General features: G+C 42.8%; 1 protein-coding gene across 1 annotated transcript in view; it reads right to left on the bottom strand.

Moving 5' to 3' along the window:
* The window catches only part of LOC116779982 (chromodomain-helicase-DNA-binding protein 1-like), a 71,710-nt gene extending 57,435 nt beyond the window's left edge, over positions 1–14,275 (bottom strand). Inside the window, exon 1 of the mRNA XM_032674483.1 lies at positions 14,216–14,275. Within this exon, the coding sequence (XP_032530374.1) occupies positions 14,216–14,275 (60 nt within the window). The remainder of the gene's footprint in view (positions 1–14,215) is intronic.
* Between the last annotated feature and the right edge of the window lie 225 nt (positions 14,276–14,500).

Below are 14,500 nucleotides of genomic sequence, written 5' to 3'. Positions count from 1 at the left end.
CTATGTCACATTGTTATATGACAACACCCAAAATGCTAGCATACCTGTTGATACAGAATTGTTAAAATAAACCTTACCAATATATGTTTTCAGACATCGATTATTCAGTGTCTTTTCACACTAATCCACCCCAAGGGAATTATTGATAAGAACCTGGGTTACTCCCCTCCCCTTTTTCTGGGGCGGGTCGTAACACTCCCTCAGCCTCTCCTCATAAGATTTGTGCTCCAGACCCTTCACCAGCTTCATTGTCCTTCTCTGGACATGCTCCAGCACCTCCATGTATTTCTTGTAGTGAGGGGCCCAAAACTGAACACAGGATTCAAGGTGTGGCCTCACTAGTGCTGAGTACAGGGGAATGATTGCTCCCCTAGTCCAGCTGGTCACACTGTCTGATACAAGCCAGGATGCCATTGACCTTGGCCACCTGGGCACACTGTTGGTTCACATTCAGCCAGCTGTTGACCAGCACCCCCAGGTCCAGTTCCACCAGGCAGCTTTCCAGCCACTCTTCCTCAAGCCTGTAGCATTGCAAGGAGTTATTGTGACCCAAGTGCAGGACCTGACACTTGGCCTTGTTGAACCGAATACAATTGGCCTCGGCCCATCAAACCAGTCTGTCCAGATCCCTCTGTAGAGCCTTGCTATCTTCAGGTAGATGGACACTCCTGCCCAACTTGGTGTTGTCTGCAAATTTACTGAGGGTGCACTTGATCCCCTTGTCCAGATCATTGATAAAGATATTGAACAGGACTGGCCCCAATACTGAGCCCTGGGGAACACCACTTGTGACCAGCCACCAACTGGATGTAACTCCCTTCACCACAACTCTCTGGGCCTGGCCATTCAACCAGTTTTCTACCCAGCAAAGTGTACACCTGTCCAAGCCATTGAGCAGCCAGTTTCTCCAGAAGAATGCTGTGGTAAACTGTCAAAGGCTTTATTAAAATACAGGTAGACAACATTCACAGCCTTTCCCTCATCCACTAAGTGGGTCACCCTGTCAAAGGAGACCAGGCTACTCAAGTGGGACCTGCCTTTCATAAACTCATGCTGACCAGGCCTGATCACCTGGTTGCATCTGACAAGATGGCACTCAAGATGATCTGCTCTATAACCTTCTCTGGCAGCAAGGTAAGACTGACATGTCTGTATTTCCCTGGATCTTCCTTTTGGCCCTTCTTGTAGATGGGCATCACATTTGCTACCTTCTAATCAACTGAAACCTCCGCAGATAGCCAGGACTGCTGGTAAATGGTTGAAAGTGGCTTGGTGAGCTCTTCTGCCAGCGCTCTCAGTACTTTTGGGTGGATCCCATCTGGCCCCATAGACAAGTTGTGTAGCAGGTCACTGACCATTTCCCCTTGGACTATGGTGGCTTCATTCTGCTCCTCATCCCTGTCAGGGGGTTGAGTACCCAGAGAACAACTGGTCTTACTATTAAAGACTGAGACAAAGAAGGCATTAAGTACCTCAGCCTTTTCCTCATCCTTTGTCACTATGTTTCCCCTTGCATCCAATGAAAGATGGAGATTCTCCTTACCCCTTTTGTTGTTGATGTATTTATAGAAACATTTTGTGTTGCTTTTTATGGCAGTGGCCAGATTAAGTTCTAGCTGGGCTTTGGCCCTTTCAATTTTCTCCCTGCATAACCTCACAACATCCTTGTAGTCCTCCTGAATTCCCTGCCTCTTCTTCCAAAGGTCATAAACTCTCTTTTTTTTAACTTGAGTTCAGCCAAAGCTGTCTGTTCAGCCAGGACAGTCTTCTTCCCCACCAGCTTGTATTTCAGAACATAGGAATGGCCTGCTCCTGAGCCTTTAGGATTTCCTTCAAGAACGTTCAGCCTTCCTGGACTCCTCTGGCCTTCAGGACTGCCTCCCAAAGGGACTCTCAATCAGGCCCCTAAACAGCACAAAGCCTGCCCTCCACAAGTCCAAGGTGGCAGTTCTGCTGATCCCTATCCTTACTTCTCCAAGAATCAAAAACTCTTATCATTTTATGATCGCTGTGCCCAAGATGGCCTCCAACCATCACATCACCCACCAGTCCTTCTCTGTTCACATACAACCGGTCCAGTGGGTTGCCTTCCCTAATTGGCTCACAAACTGTGTCAGGAAGTTCTCTTCCACACACTCCAGGTACCTCCTAGACTGTTTCTTCTGTATTGTATTTCCAGTAGACATCTGGTAAGTTGAAATCCCACATGAGAATAAGGGCTAGTGATTCTCAGACTACTCCCAGTTATTTATAGCATATTTCATCTGCATCTTCATCCTATAACAGACTCCCACCAGGATATCTGCCTTGTTGGCCTTTCCCCTTAATACTGATGTCTTTGAATTTTTAGGATTTTTAGCTTTTTGTAGATTTTAATGTAGCTGTGTAGTAAATAGGGATTTTTAGTATAGCTGTGTAGTTTCTCACACTTTAGAATAGCAGTTGACACTTATCAAACCCTATTCTCATGCTCCGTATCGAATTTTCTAAATTCTTTAAGCTTGTTTAAGTTTCTTTCCAATGAAGGTCTATAGCAAATGCATCCTGTTTAAGAACATATGCATCCTAGGTCGGAACAACAAGATATCTTGTACCCAAAGCAACCTTGAAGGCCCGAAACCTTGGAGAAGCTCCAAAGATAATGTGTGCCGGAAGGAGGAGGAGGAGGAAGATGAGGAAGAAAGGGGTTTTGAGACCTCCGATTCAATTCTGGGGAGGCGTGCCAGGGGGGCAATTCTGGGGAAGATCTGGGGGTGGATAGCTCTCAGATTGGATGGATAGTACTATAAAATTGTAGAACTCCTGGACACGTGCGTGCGCCTTTGTACTCCTTGCGCCAGAAGGCCTTCATTAAAGAGCTGCTCTATGTCTTATCTATACTAATATTGCCTGGTGAGTTTTTTCTCCCAGTTTTGAGGCATCAATACTGACACTTCAACACTCAACCCTATCAGTGCCGTCATTAAGTTCTAGACAATCAAAACACTCCCTAACATACAGGGCTACCCCACCACCTCTCCTTCCTTACCTATCCTTTCCAAAGTGTTTATAGCCATCCATTGCAGCACTCCAGTCATCCCACCATGTCTCCATGATGACAACTATGTCATAGTTTTCCAGTTGCACAAAGGCTTCCAGCTCCTCCCATGCAGTTTGTCTCCCATGCTACATGCACTGGTATAGATGCACTTCAGTTGGGCCATTGATCCTGACACTGTTTTGGGGGGGCAGAAGCCCTAATTCCTATGTGACCATTCTCAGGTGCATCTGTAGTTCATAGCATATCAATAACCCTTGTGTCTGCTGCCACATGGATCTCCATCCCCTACCTCCACTAAGACGGCAGACCAAAGGACCTCACTAGTTCCTCAAACATTGGCAGGCTGCCTCCAGGCTTATCTCTAGTGAGCCTGGGTTTATCCCTTTACCCCTTCGATCTAGTTTAAAGCTCTCTCAATGAGCCCTGCTAACTCCTATGCAAAGATCTTTTTCCTCCTTTGAGACAGGTGTACCCTGTCTGTTGCCCTCAGGCCTGGTGTCATGTAGACCAACCCATGATCAAAGAACCCAAAATTCTGCCAGTGACATCAGGCTTGGAGCCAGGTATTGATCTGTTGGCTCTTCCTGTTTCTTCCCTCATCATTCCTTGTGACTGGAAGGATAGAGGAGAATATTACTTGTGCTCCTGATCCTTTACCCAGTCATCCCAAGGCCCTCAAGTCTCTCTCCATTGCAACTTCTTGTTGCAACTTCATCGCTGCCTACCTGAAAAATCAATAATGGATAATAATCCGAAGGCCGTACCAGGGTAGGAAGCTTTTTCTTCACATCTTTAACCTGGGTCCCAGGGAGGCAGCAGACTTCCCTAAGAAGTGGTGTGGTCTGGTCTGCACATGGGACCTTCTGTTCCTTTCATAAGGGAGTCTCCTATGACAACGACCTGTTTTCTTTATGGAAGAAGTTTTGATGCAGGCCATAGGCTGACAACCTCAGTGACACCTCCATGCTAGATGAACTATTGTCCTCATTATTGTTTGGGTCCACTTGCAGAGCCTCATATCTATTATGCCAGGGCACATAGGAAGGTGGGGCAGTCACAGAGGAGACGTCTGCTGCGCCAGGCAGGCACTTGTCTCCATTGGCCCCTATCCCTTATGTCACCATGTTCAGTTGGGAGGAGAGAGGATAGGGAATCCTCCGTATCATGTACCTTGTCTGTCTGTCAGGCCTGTCCCAGGGAAGGTAGGGTGCGATTTCAGTAGTCTCTCTCTCTCACACTCCCTGATACTCCTCAACCTACTCACTTCCTGACAGAGCTCTGTCACTAAGGGGAGGAGTTCCTCTAAGTGCACCTCCCATAGGTGTACTCACTACTGATGTCCGGTATTGGCATAAGAGCAGGGCACACCCTGCAGCCTGACACATCTTCCCACTGGAGCTCTGTCTGGGCAGCTGTGTCAGTCGTGGTGGGTGCAGAACTTAGAGAGGCCATGGCTTTCTGCTGGGTAGATACTATTGCTCCCTGGAGCACCTCAAAGCATGTAGCCATGGATGAGCCCACAAAAGAGCAGGTACACCCCTGGAGGGCCTGCAGTCTGTGGATAAGTCCAAGCCAGAGAAGGGGCAAGGGGAGGAGTTCATTGCAATATTAAACTCTAGAACCTGGTCCAAAGGGGTCAGTGGTGGAGACTAGCAGAAATATCTTTAAAATGTTGCAACCAATGATTTGAGTCACCTGTTATAGAAATTACTATAGCAGGAACCACCTGAACCAATGGAGAAGCCTTACAAGAAGCAGTGCAAGTGCATCAGTGACCCAACCTGAGCTGGCTTTGGTGCCCAGTAACTGCACACAACACATCAACTTCTCCTGTCCTGAGTGACCACCATAACAGATGGAGCCCAAAGTCATGGACTAAATGAAATCAGTGGACATTTGTGAACATTTTGCAGGGGTGGTCCATAGTCTGGAAATGATATCTGTGTATTGTATCAGAGGATGGAAGGGGGGGGTAATGAGGATATATTAGATAGTGTGGGACCTGAGCATGATATAAATGGTAAGGAATAAAGGGTGGAGAATGTGCTGGTTTTGGCTGGGATAGAGTTATTTTTCTTCAGAGTAGCCAATATGGGGCTATGGTTTGGATTTGTGCTGAAAACTATGTTGATAACAGAGGGATGTTTTCCCTACCGCTGAGCAGTGCTTACACACAACCAAGGCCTTTTCTGCTTCTCACACCACCCTACCAATGAGTAGGCTGGGGGTGCACAAGAAGTTGAAGGGGACACAGCCAAGACAACTGACCCCAAATGACCAAAGGGATATTCCATACCATATAACACTGTGTTCAGCAATAAAAACTGCAGGGAAGAAAGAGGAAGCAGGGGACGTTCAGAGTGATGGCATTTTGCCTTCCCAAGTCACCATTACGCGTGATGGAGCCCTGCTTTCCTGGAGATGGCTGAATACCTGCCTGCCCATGGGAAGTGGTGAATGAATTCCTTGGTTTGCTTTGTTTGTGCGCATGGCTTTTGCTTTCCCTATTAAACTGTATTTATCGCAACTCATGAGTTTTTTCACTTTTACTCTTCAGATTCTCTCCCCCATCCCACTGGGAGGGAGGGAGGGAGTGGCTGTGCAGTGCTTAGTTGCCAGCTGGGGTTAAACCACAACAGGTCCATAATTTGTCTAACTTCTCACAATGACTAATTCCTATTAACACAAAATAGCACCATTGAATTCTACGAGATTATTCTCTTGAACTGGCACTACTAATTACTGAGATTCTAGTATTGTATCTCTAGCTTTAGGATGCAAGGAACATTAAAACTCAAATATTTCTTCAACCAAATACTCAGAATGCTGTCATAATTACCTGCTACCCAGTGTTGTTACATAAATATAATCTCAGGAACAGCAATTTTGATCCTCTGCTCTTCAGAGGTCGTCTTACATAAGAGGACAAGCAAAGTATGTCATCTATTGCCCCCTTCTCTTCCTGTACAGTCCAGGGTCAGTGCCTTTTCTTTAGATGTTTTTATTTGAAATAGTTCAGCAAAAGGTGAAAAGAGGACACCACACTTATCCTGAAGGCTTGTAGTTGTCCATGTTGAAATCCCACTGTTGTGTTGTATCTTGTCTTCAAGAATTGAGCCAAAACACAGCAAAAAGATTGCAGGACAGAAAAAGAGGCAGCTTGATTCATCAGATGATGATAACTACGACAAGAGAGGACCAGCCTTTTTTTCCCCTCTTGCAAAAAAGTCTGCTTGAAACTGGAAGGTAGGAGGCAATCTTCAGACACCTAAGCCTAAATTAGAACCTTCCTGTTTTTCCCCTCACCCTTTCTGAATATACTCAAGAGACTGGTAGAAAAAACATGCATACCTTACATATAATGAGAGAAAGAGACAATGTACAAAACTTAATTTTCACTTATCTATTCACCTGTGTTTGTCAATTTACCCTATCCCACCTTTTCACATTGCTCCTCCCTTTGCTCTTGCATTGCTGCCCTTTTCCAACCAACTCTATCCTGTGGTGTAATTTGCTTCCCCTCCTCTTCTTCACTGATCAATGTGCTTCCAAGAGACCAAATATCAACAGAAATTATAAACACTGTCAAGACTAAAATTGGAAGAACTCTAGATCTAAAACAACAGAGCAAGGCAAATTAAGCTACAGAATAAAGATGCTGTTAATATGATGTATACAGAAAGGGAATATTCAGTATTTACTTTTGAAGAGCATTTCTGCTCTTTTAGATACTTAATTCTGTTAGCCAGAATTCCTGCATTTGTATGTCCCTCTTTCAAAAATGTGTCATATAAGCCTTCCTCTCTGAGCTTCAATTTTTATATTGTTTATATATTATATATATAAAACCCAGTAAAATCAAAACAGCATTATTTGATAAAATATATTCTTGAATAAGAAACCATACATTACATACACTGTTCAAGTGGGAAAAAACCACAAACAAAACAACCAAACCCAAACCCAACAACACTAAAGAAAGACAGGAATGCATGAGACTGTACAAAACAGTTACAGGAGCATCATAGGACCATGAAAAAAAAGAAGCAAAAGTAATGGATAAAGCAAAAATGGCCTCTTCCATCCTACTGAAGTGAGACTACTCTACTATGCAAACAAATCACTGCAATGATGCCAAAGTTAACTGACAGTGCTAACCTGCTGTAGTAGGCATGAAGGAATATATACTGAGTGAACAGCATGCTCTCAGGATGGGATTTCTACATGAAAAATTATCATTTCATGTATGTTGGCAAACCAATGTAAAGTCTACAGAGAACATCTTCCAGGATATGTAGTAAAGAAACTTCTCACACCCCTAGCCCTTGAGTCAAATAGTTGCATTTGTACAGCAGCAGATGTGAAATATGATTTGGTATGAAAGTTTGATACTGTCTCTGGATATTCTCAATATATTCAAGAGCAATTTAAGAGAGATATACAAAAACAATATTTATTTTCAAACTATTTTGCAAGAAAAGCAAGATAGCTTACTGAGAGTACCAAGAGATAATTGTTACATGTTTGCACCTTTTAATTTTTCAAACCCCAATTGTGGTGGTGCTTCCCCTCCCTTCTCCAGTTGCACTATGATCTCAGAAATGCTCAGTTAGGCCTCAGCCTTGATGAACAGCACCTGGGCTGAGCTCCTCTTGAGCTTATTAGAAAAACTGTCTGTTCCCAGGAACTAGTGCTGTCTAACAAGCTCCTGTTTTTTAACAGCCTTAGAAACTTATTTTTCTTGCCTGAATAACAACCCAAGTGGAATAACATTTTTATTATTGAACTTTCAAAGCAAGTTACTGACACAAATTGGGGCCAGGATGGAAAATTACCATGACTAAAGCCAACTCTCTTGTGACCCTATAAACAGTGGTCCTAAGTGAGACCCTTTGAGCTCTCCTGGCCCGCAGGAGGCTGCGACCAGCAACCTCCCTCTGAGTGGGGCCTCTCAGAGACAGCAAACTCTCACGTTTGCTATACACGGAGGATCACCAAACGATGATGGATCCTGGGGTGATACCCCCCACTGCTTAAGGCTCAACCCTTTGCCCACTGAGAAGATGCAAAGGCATCCAATGTGAGCATTTCACTGAATTCGAGGGGAATTTTTCACAGGTATATACCTTGTACAGACTCCTTTAGGTCTGTGTGCATGAGTGTGAATGTGCAATAGTGAATGTACTAGGAATGTTGCTGTCCTAGATTCTTAAGTACTTTAGATTTGTAAGTTAGGCCTATAAGTGAGCTACTGTTGTGTTTATAGTAAGTTCTATAGAATCTCTTGTTGAATTGTTTAAATTAGGCTATTAAGTGCTGTTAAGTTTAAGTACTGTTAAAACCTTTAGGCCTAAACTGTTGGTCAAGCCTGGAACTCAGTTTGGCAAGAGGGTCCACTCTGAATCTTGTGACTCAACAGGAGAGTCTTCCTTATTCCTTTTTATCCTTACCCTTTTCCATCCCCAGTCTCTACGTAGATGATTTTTTTTGTCCATTTTAGCTTTAGATTGATTTTAGATTTTAGTCCAATTTTTCTCTGTGTGCTTTAACCATCTAGTAAATAGTAGAGTGAACCTTGCCAATGAACTTTGTCGTACTTTCACTTTTATATTAAACCTCCTTTTGCTGATACCTTTGCTGGTGATTCTTTGAGTGACCTAAAACACTCATTTGTGACAAATATCTATGGAATAAAATTAGAGTATGCTTTGGGGAGATGACAGGAGAGATAGACTTAAAGAAAAACATCACCGGTAAACATTAAAAACAAGTGTTCTGTCACAGAGTCACTAGTTCTTTTCAGTAGTCTTAGGTTTAGCTTCACTAGCTTACCTCAGGTCCCCCTGATCAGAACATACAACTAAGAACAGTCGGTTAATTTATACAAAGCACTAGGAAGAGAAACTTCAAGACAGACAGTTACACAAGCCATGCTGCAAAAGCACTGTTAGAACATTTAGACTCCTGTATAAGGTCTAGGTTGATAAAGGACCAAAGAGAGGATAATTTATCACTGCTGATTTAGAGGGCATTCATTACATTAAACTGCCTTAACAATCCTCTAATTTAAAAAAAAAAAAGGAAACAGAACATCAATTTGAGCAAAATAGAAGTTAAACCCATTAAAATCAGAAAAGATTAATTTCAGCAAGGTCTTTGAAAAGCATCTGAGATGACAATTCACCCTATTTTAATAAACCAGAAGTCCAAGGAAGGTCATGTATTTGAAGAGCCCCTTTCAGAATGAATAGAAGTAACAGACACTAAATGCCAAACTCTTAAAACTGAAAGTTCATAGGTAAGTTTATTTAGGCAAATACAATTCAAGTGGTTTTTGTTTTTGTTTTTTTTTTTTATTAAAGGAAACTGAACTACTCAATCTGATTTTGATGTGTAAGAGACATTCATCTTATTAATCATCACTAATATAAAGCAAAGGGAACAAAGAGTATTAAGTTCAGGCTACCAAGAAGTGTTATTTCCCATCCTCATCTATTCTGAAGCATGAACTTGATTTCCTTTTCCTGACTTAGACTGACAACTCAAATTCATTTCTTGTCAATTAAAGTAATATGGTGAGACACAAAGACAAAACTAAAACACCTTCCTCCCCCAACCCCCTTCTTCCCAGGCTTACTTTCACTCCTTTATTTCCAACTTTATACCTCTTCTCCCCCCACTTCAGGGGCGGGGAGAAAATCATAGAATGGTTTTGGTTGGAAGGGACCTTAGAGATCTTCTAGTCCCAACCCTCCTGTGGAATGGGAGGTTGCAGTCAGTTCTTAAGAACTTATCTGACACTCCTTCCTCCTCACGCTTTTCCCCTGCTCCAACATAGAATCTCTCCCACAGGATAGTCCTTCACAAACTGCTCCAGCATGGGTCCTCTCCACGGGGTACAGTCCTTCAGGAATGGACTGCTCCAGTGTGCGTCCCCTAGGGGCTGCAATTCCTGACAGAAAACCTCCTCCTCTCTGAAGGTAGGCTCTCTAGAGGCTGCGGCTTCCTTCAGGGCACATCCACCTGCTCTGGCGTGGAGCCTCCGTGAGCTGCAGGGTGGATATCTGCTTTGGAGTGGTCTTCTCCACAGGCAGTAGGGAAACCTCTGCTCCAATGCCTGGAATATCTCCTACCCCTCCTTCACTGACCTAGGTGTCTGCAAAGCTGTTTCTCTTGCATTTTCCCCCTCATTCCTCCCTCTCACACACTCTGCTGCACAGCATTTCACCCTTTCTTAAATGTTATCACAGAGTCATCCCAGCTTCACTGATTGGCTCACCTTTGGCCAGTGGCAGACCTATTTTGGAGCCAGTTGGAACTGGCTTTGTCCAGCACAGCAGCAGCCCCTGGTCTCTTCCGATGGAGGCTGCCCCTACAGTCTCCTCACTACCAAGACCTCACCACATAAACCCAATATAACTCTCTCTATACATACACACTTTTTCCTTTTTTCCCCCCTAATTTGTATTACCTACTTCTACCAAAAAGAAACCAATAGATGAAAATACTTCCGTAATTATACTTGTGGAATCTTTAACTCCCACTTAGGTTTCTTGAAAGCAGGAACTTAGAATAGTGGCTTTCAATTTATCTTTTTAATCTTCTGTGGAAGGTACGAGTTTATACAGCAAATTCAAGCCTGCTGACAAAGAGCTGGCTTTACTTAATTATCTTTTGTGGTCCACAGACTATTAAATCAACAAAGCAAATTCAATCCACAGAAATTAGTGTCTTGTATTAACATCAGCTTTCAAGAACATAAACAATGGTAAGGGACCTTGATGCAAGAAGCCACTTTCTGCTTGCTGGAAAATGGAAGTACAATTGCACCCCAGCCAGCTAATTTCTAGATAAGTTTTACTGAGCACACCCTTTTATACCTACAGAGAAGTAAGGTCTGTTCAAGAGTTTCCTGACAGCAAATGACAAGCAGACAAATAGGTTTTCCAGGATCTGTCTGAATTAGGCTACAGGGTTAATGACTGATACCAGCATAAGGGAAAAAAAGTTTAATATTTTAAAAACTTTTTTAAAGCTTTAAATTGCGCTCAGCAGCACATTTAAGACGCAAAACAAAGTCTTACTTCACAGGTAACTATCATGTTTTAAGTAATTTGCATCTCCCTGATATTTGCTTATAATAAAGTTGTCTAAATACTTTTTTGATATTTAGTTGGTTTAGTCTTGAGAATTGCTACAGCTTTTGAGTAACTTTGAGTACTGGTATTTACAAGTGGTCATAGTTTGATATGCAGTATTCTTCCTACATTATCTTTAGCTAGATGGCTCATTTGAAGTAGTAAAAAACTTCCTAAATACAAAGTCATCAGAGTTGTCCCCAGTAAGTTAATGTTTATTAGGGGTCTTAGTTATAACTCTCTAAAAGTTCAGAAGACTAGCTTTGGTCACACTGTTTTATTTTGTTCATATTCCTCTACTCAACTGACAAGGTTTACTGTTGGGTTTGGTTGGGGTTTTTTGGTTTTGTTTTTGGTGGGGTTTTTTGTTTGGTTGGTTTGGGTTTTTCTTTTTAATATAAGTAATCAGGAATATTTTGCCACTTACTAGAAGAAACCCAAAATTTGTTTACTAACTAAACAAGTACCATCTTTACTGGAAGTAGAAATCAACAACAACAAAAAAAGCTTACAAGTTATTAACACGATTAAAAGTTTACTGACTTCCTAGAATATTTCTAGGTATAACATCAAAGCCTGAAATTAACAACTTTTTTGTATTTTTTTAAGTTTCTTTAGTTTTACTGTTCATAGGTTTCCTACAAATTTACACCTAATATCACCTAAACACTTCTCTCTTCCCCCTTCTTCCCACCCCATTATTCACTATGCTACATGCAAGCTTAATGGCCAGCATATACTGAATGATCAGCTGGCCATTATCTTCTTGGATCTTTTTCACTTGGGGCAATAATTTAGATCTATCCCCTCTACCCAACTGGCTGTTTTCATAAAGTCCATAGAACTCAGTTTTCTTTATGACCTCTGACTCATGAAATCAACTAACAGGTTCAACAGGCTGTGATCAGAAAGAGGAGGAGACAGACAAGACAGATAGGTAGACTGACAGCATAATCACAACAGCTTCTATTTGTAAGTTTCTCTTGCCTTCTTAAATCTGAAGCATTCATCATATTCCCAGTTTTAGAAATATTAACTTCCTAGTGCAGTAGATACTTGTTCAATTTAGCAGTGTTCTAAAATAAGAATTCAATTCCACCCCTACAGGTTCACTGTTATCCTTATCTTGCAGCAGGGAAGTTCTAACCAGGCATTTCCAACCAAGTGAACCCTCTACACATCCTAGAACACCAGCAATCAACATTAGAGGAGCGGATTTTTTTTTAATTAAAAAAATAGCTGGGAAAACTGTACTTTTACTTTGGAAAACAAACATGAAGTTAACACTTTCCATTATACTGCTTTGACAACACAATAAAAAAAAAAAGGAAGCCCCCCTGGAATTAACAGTCCACTGTTCCAACTTTAGAGATAGCATAGTTTGGGGGTTATATAGCACATATTATGCATGCATGCCATGCACTCTATAGATAGACATGAGTTTTACTTTATTATTTCAATCTAATCTGTTTTCAGCTTTTGACACTTCAGACAACTTTTGAGGAAAAAGAGAGTAATGCTGATAGAGTTTTAATAGAATTAAAATTGTATTATGTAAGGTATATACATGATTGTTACAGTCATTAAATGAAACTAACTGATTCTAACAAGCAGATTAAGTATCTGTAAAAAAGCATGGTCAGTCCACTTGCTCACCAGGAAGCTTTGACGCTAAATTAAAACATAAACCAGTTCTAAAAAACAAAATACAGGAGAATATGTAACCAAGGACTGAACGTGCTTACCTTGACTCTCCACTACTGTTTCTTACAATATCTTCATCACTGTGCCCATTCATTGTAAGTATTAAGAAGTTTAAAAGATAAATAGAAGTCCACTCAGGTTAGAAGGCAGATGTCAAGAAATTACTTCTTGGTACTCTGTTTTCCAGGTGACTTTTTTACTCAACTGTTCTCTGCAAGATTTTTCCCAAATTACCTAAAGTAGTAAAGGAAAATGTTGACATGATTTGAAATATTTGATGATTGCAACTGAAAGATACTGAAAATAACCTATCCTGTCATAACACCACTGAGAGTATCTATCACATTTGGCATCTTCTTTTTAATTGAAATATAGCTTTTGGTGTGCCATAGTCCTGTCTTAAGAACAACCCGATCTTACTTTTAGAGGAAAACAGCCTCCTGAAACACATAAATAAAAATTATGAATATTAATGCTCTAAGATCTGATTAGCAAAATCATTTTGTGCACAAAACATATCAGAAGCAGTTATAGACACAAAGTTTACATTCTGTTGGGCATAGTCAGGAAAATAAAAACTGTCCCATTTTAAAAAAATGGCTCAACTACATCAAGCTAACAAGATGCCACAGATGGAGTGATGATTATTTCATACGCGTGAACATCTTCAATCAGATCTCTACCGTGTCAGCTGCACCTAGAAAAAGTTTAGGTTCACTTTAAATGGACTGCAAATATGAACTCATTGGTAATAAGCTGAAGAGCAGCGCCTCTCACAGAATAAGTGGTGTGAAAGCGATTAGGGGCTCACTTGCAGGTTGTCTGCCTCGAGGTGCTCTTTAATACAGCCCGACCTACAGTTCATGGTGGAGGCGGGGGCCGCCTCGTTCCGGGATGGAAAAAGCCCTGCGCTCAGGCACTATCTCAGACACCAGGGCCATTCCAGACAGCAAACAAAAGCAGTGACGGAAGAAAAGTGATAGGAAAGAGCCCTGTAACCCCAGAGAGGCCGCGAAGCGAGGCTGGGGCCCCCGCGGCGGCGAGTCAGGCAGCTGGGTGGTTTCTCGCGGATCGGCCGCTGGCTGCCCAACGAGGCCAAGATCCGCGCTATCTGCCCTCCCATGCCCAGGGTGCGAACACTCTGCCGCCTCCAGAACCGGCACTCCCTGGGCCCCAGGAAAGATCTTTAGAGACCATGTAACTCTCCTTGTCGGCTACTCCCTGCTCCGCGACGATCCTGCCCGACCACCCGCACCGCGCACTCGCGGCCTCTCGTGACCGACCGTTCCCAAGACGCTCCCGAGGAGAGCCTAGGCCAGGGCTTCCTCCCTACCTCTCGCGAGTTCACCTCCCGCCCCCTAAAACGGCCCTCTGGTGGTGGCGCGACCCGCATAGGCGCCGCTCCTGGCCAAGGCTCCCTGGAAATATTGCCAAGGCGGCCGCTGTCTTTCCTGCTCGCTCCTCCCAGCGTCCCCCCACGGCTAGAGAAGGGCAAAGGCCCCCCAGCTGGTTCGTCATGCTCCCCCCGCAGGACCCAGCGAAAGAGGTTCAACCCCGACTACCTCAGCTCTCACAGCTCTCTCCCTCCCTCTTCGGAAAACAGCGACCGGATACAGGA

This window comes from Chiroxiphia lanceolata, chromosome W (genome assembly GCF_009829145.1).
Source record: "Chiroxiphia lanceolata isolate bChiLan1 chromosome W, bChiLan1.pri, whole genome shotgun sequence".
NCBI lineage: Eukaryota > Metazoa > Chordata > Aves > Passeriformes > Pipridae > Chiroxiphia > Chiroxiphia lanceolata.
This window is presented reverse-complemented; position numbering and strand designations above follow the sequence as displayed.